The sequence below is a fragment of the Eriocheir sinensis genome, unplaced genomic scaffold, assembly GCF_024679095.1.
Source record: "Eriocheir sinensis breed Jianghai 21 unplaced genomic scaffold, ASM2467909v1 Scaffold1439, whole genome shotgun sequence".
NCBI classification, from domain to species: domain Eukaryota; kingdom Metazoa; phylum Arthropoda; class Malacostraca; order Decapoda; family Varunidae; genus Eriocheir; species Eriocheir sinensis.
In genome coordinates this window covers 26,907-53,435 of record NW_026110783.1, presented here as the reverse complement: position 1 = coordinate 53,435, position 26,529 = coordinate 26,907, and the positions used below count along the sequence as shown (strand labels likewise).

Here is a 26,529-nt window from a genome sequence, read left to right as displayed (position 1 = left end):
CTTCAAAAACGTGCCAATTAGCGAGATGTAAATTATTTCGGTGACGCAGCGATGCCCGGCGAAGGTGTTGCCGTGTATCACCCGTGAAGCCTCGTGCTGGAAAAGGACGTGACCACACATTTGCTTTTTACAGAGTCGTGATGATTCGGACGGTTGATTTTTTCATGATTTTTATTAAATTTATATCAATTTAAACATTATAGGTGTTGCAACGATTATAAAAAGGTTAATTTGGTTGATTTATATTCAGATATTATGCTTGTGAAAAGAGAAGGAAGACATAATACCAAAATTTTTGAGATATTTCTTGTAGTTCTCCTTATATTTTTTTCCCCTCTAAATATTGAGAGGATACTTTTGTCCTTATACAAATGTTTTGTAGAAGATATAATCTTGTTTATTAGCCAATCAAGCTTAAGTTATATTAATATTATGGCGAGTATTATGAGTGTCCGTACCACCCACCTCCCTGGCCGAACCATCGCCACGGGTGGGGACGGATCGCACGATTTAGAGACTTGTCTCTCATCGCCTACATCTGAAAACTGGAAATAGCTACGAGCGTCATATTAGCAGCCTAAAGAGCCAAATGATGGAGGAACATTTTGAGATCTACAAAATTACACTACTTCTTAAACTTCTTTTTCTAAAAATATTTTTCTGAAAAGAGAAAGGGAGAGAAAGAAAGGAAGAAAAGGAAACAGAATGGAGGAGATAAAAGAAGAGAAAAAGAGAGAAAGGAAGAAGAGAAAAGATACGAAGGGAAGAATTAAAGAGGAGAGAAAGGATAAGAAAGGAAGGAAGCGAAATATAAAGAGAGAAGGAGAGGAAAGAGAAACGGAAAAGACAGAGAGAAAAGAGAAAAACGATGCCATAATTAAGGTCTGATTATATTCCCTTTATATTTAAACTAACTTAATATTCCTTGATTCAACCTTAAAAGTCATAATAAAAGATAATTAAGAGAAAAAATACATATAAAAATGAACCGCTAGAACGAGGAGAGGGATAGGAACGGAGGAAAAGAAGAGAAAGGAAGAAAGGAAGGAAGAAGAAAGGCAGAAAGAAAGGAGGAGAAAGAGAAAAGAGAAAGGAAGAAAGAAGAGAAAAAAAATAGAACCGCTAGAACGAAGAGAGATACGAACGGAGGAAAAGAAGAAAAGGGATGAAAAAAGAAAGAGCAAGGAAGATAAGGAGACAAAAGAGGAAGAGAAAATGCAAAGAGAAAGAAAGAAAAGAGGAAGAGACAAAAGAAAAAGGAAAAAGGAAACCGTTAGAACGAGGAGAGAGATACGAACGGAGGAAAAGAAGAAAAAGGATGAAAAAAAGAAAGAGAAAGGAAGATAAGGAGACAAAAGAGGAAGAGAAAAGGCAAAGAGAAAGAAAGAAAAGAGGAAGAGACAAGGGAAAAGAAAAAAAGGAGCCGCTAGAACGCGTCGACTCGGTTTGTTTACGTTTTGCCGCGGGGAGCTGCACGTGTGGGCGGCGTTCAAAATGATCTACGTTTATTTCACGTTCCTGACCTCGCCCGCCTTTAAAAGTAAGTAGGCCTATGGGAGAGACCTTGGGGCATCGGTAAGCTTATAGTTGGGCGGTCTAGTGGAGCGGTAGGCCTATAAATATGGGTGCTAGGTGAGGGTTAGGTAAAATTTTCTACTACGTACTCTCTTCCTTCCTCCTCCTCCTCCTCTTCCTCTCTCTTCCCTCTTCCTGCAGACCTTAAATTTGAGTGTAAGGTCAAGTTTAGGGCTTATGCTATAGCTGCTACTACTACTATAGGTGCGCGTCGCCTCAGAGCTCATCTTTGTCACATCCTGCGTTGTAACAGGGCGGGCGTGACATCGGAGTTACCACAGTGTGCCTTCCCCAGGTCCTCGTTGCTCCAGGGCGTAGCTCCGTTACCCTGGGGGGCCTATGGGGGTGCGGGGTACAGGCACCCATCGCTCCGGGACACCTTGCCTCAGTGCTCATCTCTGTCAAATTAAAGACTCAAGAGGTAAGCTTGTGACAGGTGAAGTTTGGGGTCTAGAGCATAGCTACTCATTGCCTTGGTGCTCATCTCTGTCACATTGGGTTACCACAGTGTGTTCCTTACCCAGGGGTCCTGAGGTACACCTATGGAAGGATGAACAGCTCAATACTAAGTTACATGAAGAGAGAAGGAAGGAAGTGAAAAAAAGGTTTAATATATAAACAGATGATTGAAACAGCATTCAGTTAATAAGACTGACTCTGCAAAATATTTAGGAAAGCGTGCACAGCCACCTCTGGCCAAGTTAATGCTTACAGCATGGATTATTTTTAGTGCCTGAATGCAGTGCATTAACAAGGGACTTCCTAGAAATAGAAGGGGGTTGAGAGGGAGCAAAGTCCCCCTGTTCGCTAGGTTACGTAAAGTAAGGCTTGGTTAGTTTAAATATACTGGGCAGGCAGTGAGGGGTGGCGGGAATACACAGTGCAGGGCGGGGGTGGCCCACTATGCGGGCCGGTGTTGTGAAAAATGCCTCCTGTAGATATGAGTGGCTCTGGTGTCCACCATGCATGGGGCAATACACAGCAGGAAAACATTAATATGCCTGGTTTTGTTCTGGTTTGTCCATTTTTTTCCTCAATAAGCTTGGGTGTGATTCTAGAGATTTTGGATAAGTCGCTGGCGTCCAACGCTCACTGGGGGAACACACGCACAGCGGCAAAAAACATTAATTTGCCTGGTTTTGTTCTGGTTTGTCCACTTGTGATCTTGGTGAGCGCTGAGTTTAATCAGTAAGCAAAGTGAACCTCTCTGTCAGCTATGTTGAGGCAGTGGGAGGTGACGGGTGTACAACAGGCATTGAAAAGTCAATCAAATAGTGATATCTGGAAATGAATACTATCTCCATAATAAACAGCATCATATTTTGTCCAGAAATAAGCAGTCAGCATCTCAAAATTATTAGGCGACCCTCTCGTGAATAATCCCACCTGAGGTTTTGTGCCCCGGGAGGCCTGGAATGCCTGTAAATATGAGTTGATGGTGGCAGGAATGCATATTCCTGAAGTCTGTACGGGTGTGTTCCGCCTACTCTTGAACAGGGCAGGATAGATTATTTTTTTTTATTTTTTTTATTTTTTATTATTATTTTTTTTTTTTACATCTCCGCCTGTAACTCCGGTAGGCTTTCTTCAGGGGCCTGGATGGTGGTCGGCCCAAGGCTGTCATGGCGCAGGCAATTTTTTATTGTGGCGCCAGTTATGCTTGGCTCATGCTGCCCCCTTGAACTCACTCTTGATTCACTGGGCGGTTTCTTCTAGAGTCTGGATTGATGGGTGGTCTTCTGGACAGCATGTGGGTAGTCTGTGGCCACTTGGCGGTTAGGCTATGTAAGGTTAGGTAGGAAGTATTACAGGTAATGTTGAGCGGGAATCACAATGAAAGTATTTTCCAGAATGGCCCGTGGTTAGTTTTCAAGTTACAGCCGAGTGTCTTCACTCAGGAACCACACACCTGCAGAGACTTCAGGAATATGCGGCCCGGCGGTGTGTTTAGGCAGGAAGGCAAGGCAGACAGACTGGTTACATTGATAGCACTGTGTCTCCTGATGCAGGCAATGCTATTTTGTTCCTGGTGGCTCCCCTGTCTCTCTGTTGGCACCTTTTGTTCTTGCTTACACTAAATATAAAGTAATAAAGAAGAAAGAAAAGAAAATGTGGTAAATGTATAGTTTAGTTCTGCTGCCTCAAAATATCACCATGATGTGAGAAGGCACACAAAACTAACTTAATAAAGTAATGGTAAATAAATGACAGTAATAATTGATAAATAAATAATTGCTAATGAGTTAAATCTTAGTTATGTCATAAGTGCCATGCCAATTATTATTATCATTATTATTATTATTACTATCATCATTATTATTATTATTATTATTATTATTATTATTATTATTATTATTAATATCATTATTATTGTTATCATTATTATCATCATTATTGAAGGAACGAATATAAGGTTCTAGTCTTTGGTAATTGTTGCTACTACTTCTACTACTACTACTGTTACTAACTAACCTAAAGTAACCTTGATAGTTTTGTTTTCTCCCTTGAAACAGTGATTGCCCCAAAATAATCATAAAGAAAAAAAGGAAAAAGAAAAGTCAGTCCAGGTATATAAATGTGTAGCATTGTTCAGCCACCTCAGAAAGCCACAACAAAACTAACCTAACCTAACCTGGATAGTTTCGTTCTCTCTCTCTCCTGAAACTCTGAGAAGTTGTGCGTCAGTAAAACAGCCTTGCAAGCCTCCCTGCCTCATGTAACTGCCATGATGGGAAGGTTCACAAAACTAACGTAACCTTACCTGGATACATTTTCTCTCTCTGTCTCTTTAAACTCAGAATTTTGGTGTCAGTAACACAGCTTTCCTGCCTCATGTAACTCATAACACTGCCATGGTGGGAAGGTTCACAAAACTAACTTGACCCAACCTGGATACTTTTTCTCTCTCTTTCTCTTTAAACTCAGAATCTTGGCATCAGTAACACAGCTTTCCTGCCTCCTGTAACTCATAACACCGCCATGGTGGGAAGGTTCACAAAACTAATGTTACCTAACCTGGATTAGTTTTGTTTTCCTTCTCTCTGGAAAATAAACAATTAAAATACCTAAACAGAAATAAAGAAAGATGGCAGTGTGACCCTTCTGGTGTACCATGAACCTAGAGGAAAGTATTATCATTATAACTCTGTGCCCTGTGTCCCCAGCTGTGTGAAGAAGCTGAGCAGCGTCTCCCTGGCCTGGGCGTGGAGTGAGCTGGTCCCCTCATCACCAGCACCATAGACCAGGGGATGAGGTGCTCCTGGGCGGACCAGAGGATGTCCACTGTGCTGGTGAGTGGCCTGACCCTTGCATCTCTCTGGGTCATTGTAGTGCTCCAAACTTGCTCTTTTTCTGTGGCCTGACCCCTGCATCTCTCTGGGTCATTGTAGTGCTCCAAACTTGCTCTTTTCTGGGTCATTGTAGTGCTCCAAACTTGCTCTTTTTCTGTGGCCTGACCCCTGCATCTCTCTGGGTCATCGTGGGTCATTTCAATTTCAATTGCATATTTTTCTCTCTCTCTCTCTCTCTCTCTCTCTCTCTCTCTCTCTCTCTCTCTCTCTCTCTCTCTCTCTCTCTCTCTCTCTCTCTCTCTCTCTCTCTCTCTCTCTTCCCCTTAAAAACAAGCTTGACCAACACTTCCTTCACCTCAGTATCACTAAAGTAGAAATGCAAAGTCTTGGTGCCATTTGATTAATATAATTTCACTCAGGGCAGGTTTAAGGGCAGACCGCCCAGTGTGGACCATTAGGTGTGTGTTTGTGGTTTGAATATCTGTGTAAATCTCTCTCTCCCTGAGATCAGCAGCAGCAGCAGGCAAGGTCAAGGAGGGTAAGGTCAAGGACTTCTGCCAAAATGTGTGACCCCAGCATGCAGTAAACTGTGATAAGGAAAAATGTTTTGCCCTGTGTGTGTGTGTGTGTGCGTGTGTGTGTGTGTATTTACCTAGTTGTATTTACCTAGTTGTAGTTTTACAGGGCCTGGGCTTACGCTCGTGTGGTCCCGTCTCCGTATCTATAATTATCCAACTTTTCCTTGAAACTTTGCACACTCTTCGCCGATACTATTTCTTCACTTATCTGTTCCAAACCTCTATATTTCTTTGTGGGAAGCTATATTTCTTTATGTCTCTTGAACATCTTCCCTTCCTCAACTTTTTACTGTGTCCTCTAGTATTCCTGCTGGAAGGTTCCTCTCTTAGTAGCAATTTCTCGTTATCTACTTCTTCCATTTTACTCAATAGCCTATATATTTGTATTAGGTCTCCTCTTTCTCTTCTTTGTTCTAGTGTTGGCAAGTCCATTTCCTTTAGTCTCTCTTCATATGTCAGTCCCTCCAGTTCTGGAACCATTTTTGTTGCCATCCTCTGTATTCTTTCTAGTTTTACTATGTGTTTCTTCATATGTGGAGACCACACTGTTTCCGCGTATTCTAGTTTAGGTCTGATCATAGTAGTTATTAATTTTCTCATCATTTCTTTGTCCATGTAGTGGAATGCTATGCCTATATTTCTCACCATGTTATATGTATCACCGAAGATCCGATTTATATGACTTCCTGGTTCCATATAATCTTGCATTATTACTCCCAGGTCTCTCTCTTCATTTACTTTCTTTAATATTTCACCATCTCTCATTTTATATGTGTGTGTGTCTGTGTGTGTATTTAGCTATTTGTAGTCTAGGTGGCCCGAGCTAAGCTCTAGTAGTCCTTTCTCCATGTCTACATTCATCCAGCCTTTCCTTCATTTGGTGGACACTGCTCGCCTCCACCACCTCTTCCTGCAAGCTGTTCCATGTGTTAACACTTATATGTGGAAAACTATACCTACTTTTTCAAGTCACTCAAACAGGTTCCTTTATTAAGTTTCTTTCCATGTCCTCTCAGCCCCTGCGTTCTGGCAGTAGAGAAGAGATCATCCCTATCCACCTCATCAAACTTATTTACCAACTTATACAGCGTGATCAGATCTCTTCTCTCCCTTCTTTGTTCCAGTGTCGTCAAGTCCGTCTCCCTCAGTCTGTCTTCATACGTCATATTCCAGAGTTCTGGGACCATTTTAGTTGCAATTCTATATCATTTATTTGTCCATAAAATGGAATGAACTTGAGAATGTAAGGAGTCTGCAAGAGGCCGGTTGGCCTATACAAGGCAGCTCCTGTTATATTTTGCATCTTGGTTTTTCCAAACAGCTTGTTTATGTGCTTTTCTGGGGATAGTGTGTCTTGCATTGTTACTCCCAAATCCTTTTCTTCATGTACCACCTTTAAGTTCTCTTCTCCCATCCTGTATGCTTTCCTCGGTCTTTTTTTACTCTTCCCCATTTCCATAACATGGCATTTGTTTGCATTAAACTCCACCTCCCATAACTGGCTCCATCTGTACACCCTATCCAAGTCTTTTTGCAGCTCCTCACAGTCTTCCTCCGTCCTCACTTTTCTCATTAACTTTGCATCGTCTGCAAAAAGGCTCATACAACTTTTTATAGCCATGGGCATATCATTTATATATATCATGAACATTATTGGTGCCAGAACTGAGCCTTGAGGAACTCCACTCTCTACTCTCCTCCAATTTGATTTCTCTTCTCTAATCACCGTCCTCATTTCTCTTCCTGTGAAGTAATCCTTCATCCACTCTATAACCTTTCCGCCCATTCCTCCCCACTGCTGTAGTTTCCAGGTTAACCTTTTGTGCATAACCTTGTCAAAAGCTTTTTTCAAATTGAGATACACACAATCAGCCCACCCTTCTCTTTCTTGCACCCTGTCTGTTGCTCCTGAGTAGAAACACAGTAAGTTGGTGACACACGATTTCCCTTTTCTAAATCCAAACTGTCCTTCATTTATCATGTTTTCCTTTTCTAAATGATCAGCCCATTGTTTTTTATTATACTTTCACAAATCTTGCACATTACACTTGTCAAAGAGACTGGCCTATAATTTAGTGGTTCAGTTTTATCTCCACTTTTATAAATTGGTACAATGTTCGCTCTCTTCCACTCTAAGGGCACTTTTCCTGTATTCATAGAGCATGTTATTATGTCATGAAGTGGCTCCAGTAATTCATTTCTACACTCTTTTAGCACTTGACCGGAGATGTCATCCGGTCCCGTAGCTTTCCTTCCCTCTAAGGTTTTCATCAGCTGCAACAGTTCCCCTTTCTCAACCTTTACAAGATTTAATTTCCCTTCATTGCAATTTCCGAGCCCCAGTCAAAGTCGGTTTCTTTCGTAAACACTTTATGAATTTTTTATTTAATATTTCTGCAATTTCTTTGTTTCGTAGAATACATTTTTTTCTTTTATCCTTTCCACTCCTTCATTTCTTTTCAACTTCCCGTTTACTAATTTATAAAACATTTTTGGTTCTTCTTTACATATAAAAACTATTCTTCTTTCAAATTTAGCTTCCTCCTCTCTCCTTATTTTCACGTAATCATTTCTTGCTTTTTATATTTGTCCCTATTGTTCTTATTTGGTCTTTTCTTTAAATTCCTCCTTGCCTTATTGATATTTCTTCTTGCTGTTCCACACCTCCATCCAAACCATGTTTTCTCTCCTTTAGTTTTTACTGTGTAGTATGGAACATATATCTCTGTTCCTCTGTTGTAAATATTCATAAAAAAGTCATATTTCTCTTGAATATCAGTACTCCTCTTCATACCACTCCAGTCTACCCCAGTGAAGAAAGTCTTGAGTCCAACGTAATCTGCCTGAGCATAGTTTTTCCTTATAAGCCTCATCTCAATATTCACATCCTTCCAAAGTTTTCATCGCCAATAGTTCATGGTCACTCTTTCCTAAGGGGCACTCGTGACTGACTCCTTCATCCAACTCCACGTTTTTTGTGAAAATTAGGTCAAGTCTTGATGGTTGGTGATCCCCTCTCAGCCTTGTTTCTCCTTGCACCCACTGCGTCACCAGGTTATCTGTTGCCACCCTCAATAGTTTACTTCCCCAGGTATTTCCACCACCCTCTGTTCTCTAATTTTCCCATTTCATTTCTCTGCAATTTAAGTCTCCTGTTAATAATACCTTTTTAATATTTTTTATTTCATCTGTCAGTGCCCGTATTGTGTCTTCCAGCATAGTGTTACATCTTGCCTCATTCCAACCTTTGGTTTTAGGGGAGACATTGGCTGTTATTATGTGTATTTACCTAGTTGTGGCTTTACAGGGCCTGGGCTTACGCTCGTGTGGTCCCGTCTCCGTATCTGTATTTGTCTAACTTATCCGTAAAGCTTTGCACACTCTTTGCCGATACTACATCCTCACTTAGTCTTTTCCGAACCTCTATATTTCTTTGCGGTAAGCTATTTTTCTTTATGTCTCCCAAGCATCTTCCTCCTAAACTTTTTACTGTGTCCTCTTGTGTTCCTGGTGTTTATTCCTTCTTTTAGTAGTAACTCCTCATTATCTACTTCTTCCATTTTGCTCAATAATTTATAAATTAGTGTTAGGTCTCCCCTTTCCTCTTTGGTCTAGTGTTGGTAGGTCCAATTCCTTTAGTCTTTCCTTATATGTCGTCAATCTCTCCAGCCCTGGAACCATATTTGTTGCCATTCTTTGTATTCTTTCTAGTTTTTTTGTGTTTCTTATGGGAGACCACACTGCCTCTGCATATTCCAATTTTGTCCTAATCATAGTGGTTACTAACTTTTTCTTCTTATCCTTATCCATGTAGTGGAATGCTAATCCTATATTTCTCACCATATTATACGTATCACTGAATATCCGATTTACATGACTCTCAGGCTGTTGATTATCTTGTATTGTCACTCCCAGATCTCTCTCTTCTTGAACTCTCTTTAGCCCGTGGGCTTCAGCTGTGGGAAAGCCGAGAGGTGGCCGAGAAACGGCAACATTACACTGCATTTTGAGACTAAAAAAAGAGCATGGAACATACATCAGAGTACTCCTCTCATGACCATAAAGCCGTTAAAAATATTTACTTTTACTCCATTGTTATGGGCAGTGTTTGTTACAAAACAAGCAGTCGTGACGTGCGGCATCTAGCCGAGAGTCGCTTGTTGTCTACTTTAGAGAGTTTAACAAGTGATTACTGTATGGGTAGCTAATTCAGTCTGCCATGACCTTACAACACAACCTATGACAAATAAGCCCACCTCAAGATCACTCACCCACCACAATGACCATGCATGGTGGGTTGTGCTATGCCGCCACCACCAACAATTAGCTGGAATTAGGGGTTTTGAGTCAAGCCCCAAATGGGGTCCGCCGAAGCTGCCGGGTTAATATTTCTCCATTTCCTATTTTATATGTCCATTTTGGTCTCCCTTCACTCTTCCCCATTTCCATTACATGACATTTCTTCACATTGAATTTCATCTCCCATTCAATACTTCATTTCCAAATCTTGTTCAGGTCATCTTAGAGAATATCACAGTCTTTACTGTTTCTAATATGTCTTAGCAATTTTGCATCATCTGCAAACAGGCTCGTTTAACTGTTTGCCAGAGGTGGCGCGGTACTGAAAAATCATCAGTGCGGTTGTGGTGGTGCGGTAACTTGAAATTTGATTCTATTGTAAAAACTTGCTGGAACTTTTTGTTTTGCTCAGTCATGTCTTAAGGATCTTCAATTATCACATTCCCGCCACTCAGTCTTTCCATTTTTACTTCTTGAATTTCTACGGCAATTTTTACTTATCTTTGAATTTCTACGGCAATTTTTACTTATCTTTGAATTTCTACGGCAATTTTTACTTATCTTTGAATTTCTACGGCAATTTTTACTTATCTTTGAACTGTCTCCTTAGCTGTAAAAAAAAAAAAATAATAAAATAAGGGATTTGGACAGCATCGGGATGAGCTTGAGTAGAACAAAAGTTTGAAGGCTGGGTCAAGCCAGGCTGGGTCAGGTGTGGCATCTTTGGATAGGTTAGGACGGGGAGTGGAGAGTGATGAAAAGAATTATGATGCTAGTAAATGATTAACAAATGAATACTGTCTTAAGTTTCCTACCAACTTTCCTTAGCCGGGCCTCAGACAGTGAGTGCCGGGTGCAGCAGGAGGCGCTAACTCTCCCCTACCCGCTGTTTGTCGCGCTGAACATTGGCCCGGCGCTTGTGGCTGCCTTCCTCGGCTCTTATGTGGAGGTGAGTGTGTCCGGATATGCCTTGTTGGAGTAGACACAAGTTGAGTTAAGTCTTGTGTTGATCTTTTGAGTTTTATGTGAGGGTTTGTGTGTCTGTATTTCTCTGTTTTACACTAACTCATCCCTGTGCTGTCCAAATCCTGTATGCAAGAGTTAACCAGCTTATTCATTCTTTCCTGCCCTTACTAAACCAACCAATCCCACTGTCCCCTCCTCTTCCTAACCTAACTCAGCCCCCCACACCTAACCCAGCCTGGCCTGACCCATCCTGCAAACTTTTTTTCTAGTCTACCTCATCCCTATGCTGTCCAAATCCCTTATGCAAGAGTTGACCAGCTTCCTCACTCTCTCACCCCCTTCCTAACCTAACCCACACCCTAACCCACACCTAAGCTAGCCTGGCCTGACCCATCCTACAAACTTTTTCTACTCTAGCTCATCTCAATGCTGTCCAAATCCCTTATGCAAGAGTTAACTGGCTTCTTCATTCTTTCACCCCCTTTCTAACCTAACCCAGCCTGGCCTGACCCATCCTACAAACTCTTTCTACTTTAGCTCTTCCCTATGCTGTCCAAGTCCCTTATGCAAGAGTAAGCAGCTTCTTCATTCCTTCATCCCCTTGCAGCAGTACACAGGCTTTGAGTCAATGCTGTGTGATGCTGTTGCTCTCATGTGCCCAGCGATATCAAAAAGTAAGAAAACGTCACTAGCTCTGAAGCCACTATTTTGGGGACCATTCTGCGGCCCTCACTGACACTCCTTCCCTCCTCCCCTCCGCCTCACAGCCCGTGGCTGCCGGCAGTGGCATCCCGCAGGTCAAGTGTTACCTGAATGGCGCCAAGGTGTCCCGCGTGGTGAGGATCAAGACCCTGATGAGCAAGGCCGTGGGGGTGACCTTCTCTGTGCTGGGAGGCCGGGTCGTGGGAAAGGTGGGTGACTGAGCCGCAGAGAGAGAGAGAGAGAGTGTGTGTGTGTGTGTGTGTGTGTGTGTGTGTGTGTGTGGATGAATGGAAAGTCTCAGTTGAGTGTTCCTGATAGCAGACTAGCTCCATGGGTTGAGGCAATATTTATATTGATCCTTTCAGGTACCTGCAAATCATACTTAATTTCTTCCTAAACAAGAGCAAAGTGTTAAACCTGGCCCACAGAATTTTGTTAATTATTATTATTATTATTATTATTATTATTATTATTATTATTATTATTATTATTATTATTATTATTATTATTATTATTATTATTATGAAAAAATGGGATTGCAGCACTTATGAGCCTCCATCGGCACACTTGTATTCATATTAGCTAATACAACACCCAAAAGGAACTCCTACAAACACTGATAAACATTTACTAGGTTTATGACAGACAAATATGAGAAGATTTCTGTACTGTTTCTTAACATCCATTGGTTGTGAACAGCATGCAAATAATATTTTCCACCACGGACAAGTGTCCACTTTTCCAGTCAGTCCCTGTCTGTCACGCTGCCAAACACTGAGGACCACACGGAGGCTGAGAAGTCTGTGTCTGGCAGGCTTTCCAGGGTGTCAGGATAATCAGCAGGGTTGTTGTGGGGGCGTTGTGGAGACACATTGTCACTCCTATATTAAAACATCTTGTTAACCAAGTTCACATATTTGGCAAGGCTTTCCTAGGAGTTGTGAGCATTTCCAGGGGTGGTTTTATGAGCCCGGTGGTAGTTTGATCCTTCTTCTGTAGCATGAACCTTAAAAAACACTCATTAGAACCTGATTGACCCCCTCTTTGACCTTCAGAAATAGCCGATGTGAGAAGCCAAAGTGTCTTATAATACCGAGCACAATGAGATGGCTTGGTGCTCACAGGAGGTGGATCTACGGCATCATGCCTTGGATACATTGCTTGTGGAGCACTGGGCTAGGATTCCCCTGACGTGCCCTGCTGCTGGGATGTTAAGAATTAGACGAGGCTTGACACACCCATTGTTGGCTGTGGTGTAGTACTTGCTGCTCTTTAGGTTCAGGTACAGGACGAATTGAAGGTCTGCTATAGCACATGCCCCAGACTGTACCTTAGCACCTCACCCAGCGGACAAAGGAGTTACTGGTACAAGGCTGGAGCGGGAATACCTGCCTCTGAACACAGTCTTTAGTGGTGTCTTCCATGCCATATTGCCTCCCCCAACTTCTGAGTCAGAGAAGCGCAGGAGCCCTAGGTTTGGAGTTTTGTATCATTTCCTCAGCCTGCGGGTGTCCCACAAAGCCCAAAGCTCTAAGGCTGTGCTCCTTGGTGACCTTCAAAGAACCACTCCCAAAAAGTTAAGTTCCGTCCTGACAGAGGCTCCTTGCAGAACCATGACCATGACATGTTAGTGAAATCTTGTACTTGAGGACTCCTGAATGCCTTTCCAGCTAAGAACTTTAGGTTGTCTTCTGTCAAGCCTCTTCCTGTGGCAGATTGGAATTTGGCATCAAACACGTCCAAAACCTGTGGCCATGGAACCTTCTGAGGCAGTGTGTGCGCCCTTGCAGCAAATGCATCATCCCAGCAGACTGTGGGCCAAGCATGAGGCTCCTGGCTGCCATGAACACTGCAGGCAGTGACACACTTGGAACACCACCTCACCAACACTGAACTGTGCCTGGAAGAGTAGGGAAAACTTGTCATCCAGAACTGAGTCCGCGCCCTTCTTCTCAGCTCTCTTTATTTTCATGTCTCGGAAACTAAGGGAGAGCTGCCTTGAGCCCTGGTGATGCTCCATGCTGCCAGTATTGTTGAGAATTTCCCCTGACATTTCAGCTTTGCTCATTGTTGAGGAAAGCATTGGCTGGGGCCTCACTCATGATGGGCAGCCTCACCTGAGGTGGGTCGTGGTCACTTGCCACCCACCACTAGACGCACACTTGATGAGTATCTGGTGTTTGGCTTCATGATGTGATGTTTGTTCAGTACTGGAGAGCAAAGGACTCACTCCTGTTCTTGACACAACTGCCTGAGGTAATCTGATGTTTCTTGGGGCGGCGAGGCAGGATGTGTGTGTGTGTGTGTGTGTGTGTGTGTGTGTGTGTGTGTGTGTGTGTGTGTGTGTGTGTATTTACCTAGTTTTGTGTGTGAGAGAGAGAGAGATTTTTTTTTGTGAGATGTTGCTATTAAAGCAGCGTAGTGTTCACAGGTATTAAACTTGCCCCTTCCTGGCCATTTATTTATCAGTGGTATTTGCTGGAAATCACCTCCATTCTTTTTTCCATAGGTCAGGTCGTGGGCAAGGTCTGTGGCCGTGAGCTGACCACCAAGATGCTGCTGCCCACGGTGCCGGCCATGGCCAAGGGCAGGGTGGCCAGGACTACAGATGATGGGCCACTCCTAGACAAAGAGTAAGAGGGAGCATGAAGGGCTGCAAGGGTTTGTTCAGGATGGAAGGCGAGGGAGAGAGAGAGTGAAGGGAAGGGAAGGACAGCTTAGGGAAGACTAACACAGGAAGATCAAAGAGAAGGATATCATGTGTGTGTGTGTGTGTGTGTGTGTGTGTGTGTGTGTGTGTGTGTGTATTTACCTAGTTGTAGTTTTACAGGCCAGGGCTTTACGCTGGTGGTGGTGTGGTCTCCGTATCTACATTTATCCAACTTTTCCTTAGCACACTCCTCGCCAATACTACATCCTCACTTAGTCTGTTCCAAAGCTCTATATTTCTTTGCAGGAAGATATATTTCTTTATGTCTCTCAAGCATCTTCCTTTCCTCAATTTTTTGCTGTCCTCTTGTGTTCCTGGCAGTAATTTCCTCTTTTAGTAGTAACTCCTCGTTGTCTACTTCTTACATTTTGTTCAATAATTTATAGGTTTGTATTAGGTCTCCCCTTTCTCTTCTTTGTTCTAGTGTTGGTAGGTCCATTTCCTTTAGCCTTTCCTCATGTGTCAATCTCTCCAGCTCTGGAACCATTTTTGTATTCTTTTAGTTTCTTTATGTGTTTCTTCTTATGAGGAGACCACACTGCCTCTGCAATTCCAACTTTGGTCTGGTCATGGTGGTAATTAACCTTCTCATCATATCCAGGTAGTGGAATGCTATTCCTATATTTCTCACCATGTTGTACGTATCACCGAATATCCGATTAACATGACTCTCTGGCTGTTTGTTATCTTGCATTGTTACTCCCAGATTTCTCTCTTCGTGTACTTTCTTTAATGTTTCACCATCTCCCATTTTATGTGTCCATTTTGGTCTTCCTTCTCTTTTTCCCATTTCCATAACATGACATTTTTTTCACATTGAATTTCATCTCCCATTCCATAGTCCACTTCCAAATCTTGTTTAGGTCTTCTTGCAGAATTACAGTCTTTATTGTTTCTTACATGTGTGTGGGTGTGGATGTGGGTGTGTCTGTCTGTCTGTGTGTGTGTGTGTGTGTGTGTGTGTGTGTGTGTGTGTGTAATTCACCTCTTGGTCTGCTGCGGGTCTCTCTCGAGACAGCCAGCCGTTCCCCTACGGAGGAACACAGAGCTCATAGTACTGATCTTTGGGTAAGACTGAGACCACTCACACACAACACACCGCGACAACGAGGTCACAACTCCTTGCCTGACGTCGCGTACCTACTCACTGCTGGGTGAACAGGGGCTACACGTGAAAGAAGATAAACCCAACTTATCTTAACCCGGCCGGGGAATTGAGCCGCGGTCCTTCTGGTTGTGAGCCAGACGCTCTACCCCTGAGCTACCGGGCTGTGTGGGTGTGGGTGTGGGTGTGTCTGTGTGTGTGTGTGTGTGTGTGTGTGTGTGTGTGTGTGTGTGTGTGTATATTTACCTAGTTGTGACACAGGAAAAGAGCTACCCTCGCGCTGTCCCGTCTCCATATCCTCTTATCCAACTTTTTCTTAAAATCATGAATGCTTCTTGCACAAACCACCTCCTCCTCCAGTCCATTCCACAGCTCAATGCTTCTGTTTGGGAAGCTAAACTTTTTCACATCTCGCCTACACGTGGTCGCCCTCAACTCTCCATGTTCTCTCGTTTCTCTCTCGCTCCACACACACAGGTCCTCTCTGTCCAGATTCTCCACCCCACTCGCCACCCTGTACACCGCTATCAGGTCTCCTCTCTCTCTCTTCTTCTCTCCAGGGTTGTGAGCCCCATGCTATTGAGTCTCTCCTCGTAAGTCCGATCCCTAAGTTCCGGTACTACCTTAGTTGCCACTCTCTGCACTCTTTCCAGCTTTCTTATGTTCTTCTTTTCATGAGGAGACCAGACCACTGCTGCATACTCCAACCTTGGCCTTATCATTGTAACTATTATTTTCTTCATCATCTCCTCGTCCAAAATACACAAATGCTGTCCTTATGTTATCCTGTTGATGTGTTTGTCCGGTGACATGTTCTCTGAGACAGTCACTCCCAAATCTTTTTCTTCCATTCCTCTGCATATTATCTCACTTCCCATCTTATAATTGTATTCACATCTTCTACCACTCCTACCAAACTATTTTTTTACATATCCCAAGGTTGTTCTGTCTGCCATGTACCACTCCTCCCATATTTTGTCCAGGTCCCTCTGCAATGCCTCACAGTCCTTCACATCATTGACTCGTCTCAACAGCTTTGCATCATCTGCAAACAAACTCACATAGCTGGTCACTCCGTCCACCATATCATTTATATAAACAGCAAACATTATTGGCGCCAGCACTGAACCTTGTGGGACCCCACTCCTCACTGGGCACCAGTTGGAAACCTTGTCCTTGATTATTGTCCTCATTTCCCTGTTAGTTAGAAATGTGTGTGTGTGTGTGTGTGTGTGTGTGTGTGTGTAATTCACCATGATCTCATCACACAATAGACTCAGGATTGTCCGTCACTACCTTCCCCGAGAAGGCATGAAGCTCATAAGTGACAGATCTCTGCATAGAGTTTAGAGCCCCCCCTGGGGAGGAAGGGCACAGCCCCTGTTGATACGTGATACCCATTCAGTGGTGGGTGTAGAGGAGACTCAGGTTAGGGGAGGCTGCCCATGGTGCCCACTCTGGCCAGGACTCGGCCCTGGAGAGAGCCCTGGAGCTGGTCAGCCAGTCTGTGGGCAGTGCTGAGCCTTACTCCCCCAGCCTCGTGGCTCAAGAGGCAGGAAATGGAGAATTCTGGACTAGTTTCATATACATTAAAAAGTGGTTATGCTACTAAGTATCTCTGTAGTATCTTGTACAGGAAGGTGTCCTTAGTTTTCAAGGCATTACAATAAAACTCAACATCAGCTGTTTGCCTTAGTAACAACAAGGAAGAATGGTTTTGCTGCATGTGATGAACCTGTAAATATTCCCACAAGCAGTGTATGGCATGACAAATAGCATTGACCAATTCCCTGCCCGGCTGACAAGACTCATGCTTGGTTTCTCTCCTCACAGGCGGCGGGGAAGAGGATGGTTAAGACACCTTGTGCATGTTAATACTCTCTCATACTTGTGCCAAGGCCTAACACTGTGTGGCCAACACTCTCAGCAGGGGCTTTGTCTTGTGATGTATGTTGTTCATTTTGTATTTTATTCTTTGTAGCTGTGTGAACTGCCTTAAAGTGAGTATTTATGCTCACTTTCATGACAAGAAAATGTTTTATGTTGCTGGCTGCCACAGGCTCTATACAATCATGAGTTGTTCATCAATCCACAGGAATATTTTATTGGCTTTACATTTTTTACATTATAGTTTGCTGGAATGTTCTCTTCCCTGCCTGGTGCTCAGCCTTCATCATTTCAAAGGCTGACTGATTGAAGGAAGGAAGTGGGTACTGAATTCAGTACTGTTTGCTGTTGACACGGTGCTCATTGCAGAAAATGAAAGTGACCTACAAAACTTGGTCACTGTTTTTGACAGTGTCTGTAACAAGAGCAAGAGAAAGCTGAAAGTAAATGTCAACAAAAGTAAAGTGATGGTTTCTGAAAAGTGAGGTTGTAGATTTTGTATGCCCATATAGAGTGGAATTGAATGTGAAAAAGAATGCAAAATAATTTTGAATTTTGAAGAACACAAAGACACAAAGGAAGAACAAACAACAGCAGACCTGCTGGTCCTTACGAGGCTGTTTGTGACAAGCTACACTAACTATCTAATCAAAGGTGGAAGATGAAGGACAGCAAAGGCGAAGGCTCTTCCCCACCCCCCCATTCCCTCCAGCCAAACCTGGCAGGAAATGTAAAAGAACCATGCAGCATGGAAAAACTGCATGGAAATTATGTAGGAAAGAGGAAAGAACTACCATTACTGCTACCACTACCTGGGCGATAAAGCGGACAAGGACACCAGTATTCGAAATAACTTAACGTTATTACGACAATGAGTAATATCTTAGTTGCTGGTTGGATTCAAAACACTTGTCTAATCTATTATTGAAGGCCATAACTGTTGTACTATCAACGACATCACAGGGTAGAGAGTTCCAACCTTAACAACTCGATTGAAGAAGAAGTGTTTAGCTTCGTGTGACGAGAATCTTTTACCGCTTATCTTCAAATTGTGATTTCTTCTTGTTCTATTTTGATCGATCAACTGTAAAGTAATCTTCCGCATTAAATGGTGAAGGTCAATGAGTTTAAGTACCTTGGATCAGTTATGTGCAAGCATGGTGGTACGGAGGGAGAGATAAGAGAAAGGGCATTGCAAGGAAGAAGGGTGGTAGGGTCTTTGGGACGAATCATGAATGGCAGAAGTGTGAGCATGGAGGTAAAGAGGGATTTGAGAGATACAATAATAGTACCAACCCTCACATATGAAACGTGGGCCTGGAATGAAAGTCAGAGGTCTAGAGTGCAGGCAGTGGAAATGACTTATTTGGGGAGTGCTTGTGGTATGAGTAGAATGGATGGAATGAGTAATGAAAGTGTGTACGAGCGTTTTGGAATGTGTCACAGGGGTGAAGGGAAGAAGTGTGGAGTGGTGGAAGAAGTGAAGCGACAGACCTTAAAGTGGTTTGGCCACATGGAGCGAATGGAGGAGAGTAAGATGACCAGAAGGGTGTATGTGAGTGAGATAGAGGGAGGGAATGCTGGAGGACGACCTCCTGTGAAATGGAGGGATAGGGTGCAAGAGTACGTTAGGAAGAGGGGGGGAATATCTTTGAGAAACTTTGAGCAGGCAAGGAGGGAGTGTCTGGATAGAGAAAGGTGGAAGCTCTTCTGCCGTCGCCATCCCCTGCTGGGAGCTCCTAGGAGCAGGCGTCGATGAAATGATGATGATGACTGAGAGGGGTATTTTGATGTGTCTTGAGAGCTTGGATAACAGTGACTGAGGGAGAGATTTCAGAATCAAATAAATATATACCCATTACTTTTTTTTTTAGTGTGTGTGTGTGTGTGTGTGTGTGTGTTGCAGTTATTGCTGTATATAAGGTAAGTGTTGCAGCAGGCTTATTGTAATGGACTGTTTTTGTTGGTATTTATTTTTTCCCTTGAGCTGCTTTCTCTACTGTAAAAAAAAAAAAAAAAAGAATTGGGACAAACAGCAATTAGATACAAAACTCACTTGCTTACAGTACCTTTCTGCCTTTCCTCAGGGACCTGGACACACTGTTCTGCGGCACCAGCAGCAGCAGCCTGCACATCCATGGCCTGCAGGAGGAGGACGAGGGGACGTACAGGTGCCGGGCGGAGAACAGGGACCTGGACACACTGTTCTGCGGCACCACCAGCAGCAGCCTGCACATCCATGGCCTGCAGGAGGAGGACGAGGGGACGTACAGGTGCCGGGCGGAGAACAGGGACCTGGACACACTGTTCTGCGGCACCAGCAGCAGCAGCCTGCACATCCATGGCCTGCAGGAGGAGGACGAGGGGACGTACAGGTGCTGGGCGGAGAACAGGGACCTGGACACACTGTTCTGCGGCACCAGCAGCAGCAGCCTGCACATCACATCCCATGGGAGGAGGGAGGACGGAGGGACGCAGTGCCGGGCGGAGAACAGGGAGGACTCGCTCGACGCCGTGGCCCACATACAGGTCCAAGGTGAGACAAAACTATGACATATATATTTTTTTACAGCAATGAAAGCGTTCAAAGGCAAAAAAACAATGAAAACAATAAAGCACTGCTCCTATAAAGAAAAAAATGAGAGGTTAATATTGGGTGTAGAGGTCATAGGCAGGAGGAAATACAGACACATGATGGCTGTTCCAGAGTTTACCAGTGAAAGGGATGAAAGAATGAAGATGCTGGTTAACTCTTGTGCTTTGTGGGAATAAAGTTTGGCATGGTAAAAATCTTAGTGATTGTGAATTATATGTTTGTCATAGGAGATGAAGTCGTGAAATGGATGGTCAAGATATGTGAAGTAGCATGGGGGGGGGGCAGCAGACTGGACGAAAGCCATCACTGTCCCAGTTTACAAGGCGAAGGGCAGGAGAGGGGAATGTGGGAGCTATAGAGGTATAGGTCTCCTGAGTATACCCGGAAAGGTATATGGAAAAATCATAATATAGAGGGTGCAAAGACTTACAGAAGAGAAAATCAGTGAAGAACAAGGAGGCTTCAGGAAGGGAAGGGGATGTGTGGATCAGATATTTGCCTTCAGGATGGAAGTAGAAAAAATAATAGTAAAAGGAAAGAAACTATACGCTGCCTTCATGAATATGGAAAAAGCTAGAGCTAATACAGTCTCTCAATATGATGATGCATCTGCATGTGTCAAAATTACTGGAGAAACAAGTGAACATTTTGAGATAAAAGTGGGCTTAAGACAAGGGTGCGTCATGTCACCATGGTTATTCAATATTTATATGGATGGTGTCATTAGAGAAATGAAGGGCAAAGTTGGAGAAGATGGAGTAAGACTGTTCGATGAGGGAAGGAAGTGGGTACTGAATTCAATACTGTTTGCTGATGACACGGTGCTCATTGCAGAAAATGAAAGTGACCTACAAAATTTGGTCAGTGTTTTTGATAGTGTCTGTAACAGGAGAAAGCTGAAAGTAAATGTCAACAGAAGTGAAGTGATGGTTTGTGAGCGAAATAGAAGTGAGGTTGTAGATTTTGTATGCCCATATAGAGTGAGAATTTAATGTGAAAAAGAATGCAAAATAATTTTGAATGGTGAAGAAATGGAGGAGGTCAATGAGTTTAAGTATCTTGGATCAGTTATGTGTAAGCATGGTGGTATGGAGGGAGAGATAAGAGAAAGGGCATTGCAAGGAAGAAGGGTTTTAGGGTCTTTGGGACGAATCATGAATGGCAGAAGTGTGAGCATGGAGGTAAAGAGGGATTTGAGAAATACATTATTTGAGGAGTGCTTGTGGTATGAGTAGATTGGATGGAATGAGTAATGAAAGTGTGTACGAGCATTTTGGAATGTGTCACAGGGGTGAAGGGAAGAAGTGTGGAGTGGTGGAAGAAGTGAAGCGACAGACTTTAAAGTGGTTTGGCCACATGGAGCGAATGGAGGAGAGTATGATGACCAGAAGGGTGTATGTGAGTGAGATAGAGGGAGGGAATTCTAGAGGACGACCTCCAGTGAAATGGAGGGATAGGGTGCAAGAGTACGTTGGGGAGAGGGGGGGAAAATCTTTGAGAAACTTTGAGCAGGCAAGGAGGGAGTGTCTGGATAGAGAAAGATGGAAGCTCTTCTGCCGTGGCCATCCCCTGCTGGGAGCTCCTAGGAGCAGGCATCCAGGAAATGATGATCATATGTTTGTCTCCGTTACTAGTATTGAAAATGGTATAAGAAAGACTATTCATATCTTTGTGGTTTGAGTATATAAAGTTTGGCATTGTGAAAGGTTAGCATTTGCCAGTTATCGTTAAGTTAGGTTAGGTTAGATGTTTGTCTCAGTACTAAAGTGTTTTCAGTGATATAACAAAGACTGCATATTTTTTTGTGATTTGTGTGGATAAATTTTGCCATTGTAAAAATCTTAAGTGTTTGTCAATCATTAAGTTCCTCTCAGTTACTAGAGTGGTAAAAATGTTGAAAATGGAATAACAAAGACTAGCAATATTTTTGCGGTTTGAGTATAAAGTTTGGCATAGTAAGAATCTTAGTGTTCTTCAGTCATCATGTTTCTCTCAGTTACTAAAGCTTGAAAATTGTGTGACAGTTGCTCCGAGGTTTCTGAGGCAGCCGGCCAACGCTCTCGCCTATGAGAAGGAGAACGTGGAGCTGGAGTGCAGCGTGTACAGCCAGCCAGAGCCCTCGCTCCACTGGCTCAAGAACGGCGAGCTGCTGGTGGAGACGGAATACCTTCAGGTGAGCCGGACTTCTGTGGCGGTGTGGAAATTTATCGCTGTTACAGGTTTAAAAGGACAGAGATATGTAGATTCATAAGATAGATAGATTGGTGGATACATACATACATACATACATAAGGGGAAAGGAATGTAAGGCCCTAAATCAGTGGTTCTTAACCTGGGGGGTGCACCCCTCTGAGGGGGAGCACAGTAATTTCCAGGGGGGGTGCGAGCCCTAGGGGAAAACTAGGAATTTCTCTAATTATATTTGCTATTCTCTTACCAAGAGCGTGGGCTAATATTGAGAAGTTTATGAACAAATGCAAAAGTATCGCCATTACTTCAGTTTCCTATAGTCTACTTAGGGCTTGCCAGTTTCTTTAACATCTGTAAGGAAATTTTATTGCTAGATGCAAGGGGGCGTGGAGGGAAGGACTACTTCCTGGAAGGGGCGGGGAAGTAAAAAGGTTAAGAACCACTGCTCTAAATGGATGCATAAGGTATGTAAAGAGATACATCAGAATCCATAAGGTTCTAAAGAGATAAGTAAAGGAAAAGGGATACAAGGTTCTAAGTAGATACATAAGGGATTTCAGTAGATAAGGGATATAAGGCTCTATGCAGGGAGATAAATATAAGGCTGTCAATAGCTACACAAAACACAGCTGTGTTGTGTTAGGTGTGTGTAATGCCAAGCCTCCCTGTAGAGTGTGAGCGGCAACAACCTGTAGATCCTTGGCCTGGTGCGCCAGGAGTACACCGGGATGTACCAGTGTGTGGCGCACAGCTCGCCGGGGACGCCCAGCTGTGTGTCCTTGAGTCAAGTAAGCAGCGGTGCCGTGCGGGGCAGACACTGTTCACACTGTAGCCCTTTGTTTGCATTCATGAGTACTGATGTAGTGTTGTCTGCATTGGACACAGGCAGTGACTAGTCCAGATAATTCCAGGTTGCTAATAAGCCCAGACGCAAACATTTACAAGGTTACTGAATGTATTCCAATGTTTCTGGCGGGCAGCTGCAGCCGCTGCTACAGACGCTGCAGTTTTAAAAAGTGTACATTACCCAAGTTATTGATGTTGATGCATGTGATTTTCTTAGCATGGCTGTAAGCATAACCCTTTGTTGTGTTTATTATTCCTTGAAGACTGAATAAAATGCATAGATTACACTGTGGGCAAAGCACACGTCTTCAGTAATGTGTTTGGAGATATCAAAGCCGGTGCTGAGAGTTACTGACTCACTAAAATGTGATTTACCCGAGAATGACTATTTTGTTGTGGTATTTTGATAATAAGTTGTCTGGGCTCACCTTCAGGGAGGAGCAGCATGCCACCACCCACGCACAAGGCAGGTCACAGACACAGTAAGTGGGGCAGCTCAGGCACACCACTACTACTACTCCTTGTTTTCAATACTTAGAATGTCTGCTCATTGTTGACACAGCTTGTTTACAGCATTTGCCTTCTCTTGGTGTGGGCCTTGACAGTCACTGTGCCTACTAGTCTTTATGCTGTTCACAATAATTATTCCTGGGATACTCAGTCCTCTACAAGCAGGAAGGATCACTCAGGTCAGAACCAAAGGACACAACCTGGGAATATTTATTGCATAAAAAATTCAACACAATACTACTACTGTTAAGATGTATTTAGCAAATACAGAGTTATCCAACTTCCATTTCAGTGATTATAAAGAAATAATAACATTTTAGCGAGTACATATACAACATTTCATCAAAAGTAAGTAATTCACACATCACTTTCCTCCCTTCACTGCAGAGAACGCGTCCAGAACGTGAGTGCAGCTCCTCCAGCGAGGGACGGGATGAATACAAGACCCAGATCAGCGACCTAAGACCCGGGAGTAACTACATGGTGCGGGTGGCGGCCCACACCTCCGGCGGCCTGGTGGGCGCCTCCATACACGAGGTGCGGGTGTTCACCAAGCCGGACCTGGACCTGCCCTCCGCCTCAGAGTCTGAAAGTTGTCTCCACCTCACCCACCAGTCTGGAGGCCACTTGGTCGCCGCCCGTACTGGCCAAAACGCCCATCACGGGATACACCATGTTCTATACGCAGGTGTGGACGGCCTTATAGAACTGTGTGCTAAATGTGGAGTCTCTGTTGCCTAACAAAAGTCTCCCCATATCCTTGTGTGTCATTAGTGACCTTCCTTTGAGTAGAGGGTGACCATAGCCGTGTGTTTGTACAAGTCCCAGTGTGTATCTTAACCATTGTCTCCCTTGTAGTTTTCTCCTCAGGTTGGGTCAGCAGAAGAACACGAAGTAAAGGTCACTGGTACGTCACATGACCTCCAAGGCCTGGACCAGTTCACTGAGCACAGCGTGTGGCTCACCGCCGTCAACAGTAATGGCGGGGGAGACGCCAACCCGGAGGTCACTGCCAGAACCTTCTCAGACGTGCCCTCAAAGGAGCCTCAGAATGTGAGCGTTGAGGCTGCCAGCTCAAGGGTGAGTTGTGGAAGGCTTCCAAGGCAAAGATACATTGTGAAACTCGTTTTTAAATAGCTTTCTGCTCTGTTCGTTTCCTTCACATCATCTCTACAAGTTGCACATTCATTGTTTCAGTATTTTAACCCTTGCACATTCATTATATTTGACCCGTCTGCTGCGATTGGCACGGATTTGGCCTTCACTGGTAGCCTGAAAACATTTACTCCCATGTCTTTCCCTGGCTCTGTGGTGGATAGTGGAGTGTATCCAGTGTGGCATTGGTGCAGGATATCCCTCCCAAGCTGCAGGACTTTACATTTTCTCCACTGAATTGTAGCAGCCGGTTTGTGTTCCATTCCTGTAGCTTGGTGAGGTCTTCTGGTAGGAAATCCACAGTCAGGGGGTTAAGTTGAAGCATTCATGGCCTCACACAATGTTCAAACTTTTTAAGATTGTATTTTGATAATTTATCGTATAACTTTTTTCCCTCACACGGCCTTTCCCTTCAGAGCCTCATCATCTGCTGGGAGCCTCCGCTGGCCGAGCACCAGAATGGGATCATCACCAGCTGCAAGATCCGCTACAAAGAGCGCGGCGAGTCAGGTTCCTCCAAGACCAAAGCCACAGACGGAAACAGACGACTCTTTGCCCTCAAGAAAAGCACCACATACTCCATAAAGGTTTAACCCGTCTGCTGCGATTGGCACAGATTTCACATTCACTGGTAGCCTGATAACATACAGTCCCTGGTCTTTCTCTGCCTCTGTGGTGGATAATGGAGTGTTTCCCATGTGGTATTGGTGTGCTGGATATCTCTTCACTGGTAGCCTGATAACATACAGTCCCTGGTCTTTCTCTGCCTCTATGGTGGATAGTGGAGTGTTTCCCATGTGGTATTGGTGTGCTGGATATCCCTCCCATGGTGCAGGACTTACCTTTTCTTCATTGAATTGTAGCCACAGATACTTTTTGTTCTCGCTGTTCATTTCCCATTTCCTTCTGGTTCTCCTCCTCCTCCTCCTGTAACCCTCTCTTTCCTGTCCCTACTGATCATGTTCTCTTTTTTCCTCTTGCTGTTCCTGTGTCCCCGCCCTGCCAAATATTCTCCCGCGTCCTGCTTCTCGGCATTTCCTTGAGCAGGTTAGTGCAGAGAGCGTATACAGCTTAGGGTCGGAGAGGCTTTGACGGAGCTCAACCAACGTAATGTACAGACTGAAGCGACACAGCGCCACAAAGAGAGCCCACGAGACCACAATTACACACTGTACATATATAACATAAACTTGGGCGAGGCTGTGGATTTTGATGCAGCGGATGTACATTTTGATCCAATGACCCTGATAACCTAAAACCGGTGAATGTATAGGAGGCGAAGCTACACACACACACACACACACACACACACACACACACACACACACACACACACACACACGCAATAATACAATACCCGTCAACATTACAAAGAGAAAGTATTCTTCCCATGATAAATACTGATTAAAAAGTCTTGTGTGTGTGTGTGTGTGTGTGTGTGTGTGTGTGTGTGTAATTCACCTCGGCCTGATCACGAGTTGGACTCGGTCCCGCCAGCAGGTACCCTCCCGACGTGAACAAGTGCTCATCATCATCGATCTCTGGGTACTGCCAGGACCTCACACACCACACCCCCCATCCCCCTTGCTCAAGGGAGGACAGTAACCACTCCTTGTCAACAGAAAGAATCCGGCCTGATGGGGGCTCAAACCGCTGCCTGTTTGGCCGTAAAGCCTTGCAGCGCAGCGCTCTACCGATTGAGCTGTGTGTGTGTGCATGTGTGTGTGTGTGTGTGTGTGTGTGTGTGTGTCGCCTCCTATACATTCACTCTGGTTTAGATTAGCAGCTGCTGCAGTCTGACTCGACTCGCTCTCCTGATCATTACTGCCGCAGGAAATGACATAACTGTCTTCTCCCACACTCTACCTTCTCTTCCTCGCTTTATTCTTCATTATTACCATTACCAGAAGCTTTATTACTCTGTTCCCCGCATAAGGAGGACGAGGGGACAGACACATGCGTTTGGCTTCCTGATGCAATACATATTATCAAGGGAAGCATGATAGCAAGAGAATATTGAGCTACACACAACTTTTACTACCATTATTATTGGCAAGATTGTCACGTGTAAGGAGGACGGGAGGCAGGGACATGGGTTTGGCTTCCTGACACAACACGCA

The 26,529-nt window shown here is 44.0% G+C and overlaps 1 protein-coding gene and 1 pseudogene across 1 annotated transcript; one reads left to right on the top strand and one right to left on the bottom strand.

The window, feature by feature from the left end:
- The first annotated feature begins 1,167 nt into the window (after positions 1–1,167).
- On the top strand, positions 1,168–24,995 carry LOC126990065 (neogenin-like). The gene is made up of 11 exons (XM_050848630.1): positions 1,168–1,540; positions 1,871–1,996; positions 4,740–4,865; positions 10,571–10,691; positions 11,476–11,619; positions 13,920–14,043; positions 19,200–19,648; positions 21,733–21,881; positions 23,642–23,942; positions 24,113–24,334; positions 24,826–24,995. Exons 6-10 carry the CDS (start codon positions 13,964–13,966, stop codon positions 24,172–24,174), a joined length of 1,041 nt encoding a protein of 346 aa, XP_050704587.1. The 5' UTR covers positions 1,168–1,540; positions 1,871–1,996; positions 4,740–4,865; positions 10,571–10,691; positions 11,476–11,619; positions 13,920–13,963; the 3' UTR covers positions 24,175–24,334; positions 24,826–24,995.
- LOC126990064 (signal transducer and activator of transcription 5B-like) lies at positions 12,239–13,478 on the bottom strand (annotated as a pseudogene).
- Positions 24,996–26,529: the final 1,534 nt, after the last annotated feature.

Bases quoted from the DNA above. Each gene is read 5' to 3' on its own strand.
- LOC126990065 (XM_050848630.1), top strand. From the start codon at position 13,964: ATGCTGCTGCCCACGGTGCCGGCCATGGCCAAGGGCAGGGTGGCCAGG. The intron at 14,044-19,199 runs GTAAGAGGGAGC...GCCTTTCCTCAG, and splicing joins GGGCCACTCCTAGACAAAGA to GGACCTGGACACACTGTTCT. The intron at 21,882-23,641 runs GTGAGCCGGACT...CCTTCACTGCAG, and splicing joins TGGAGACGGAATACCTTCAG to AGAACGCGTCCAGAACGTGA.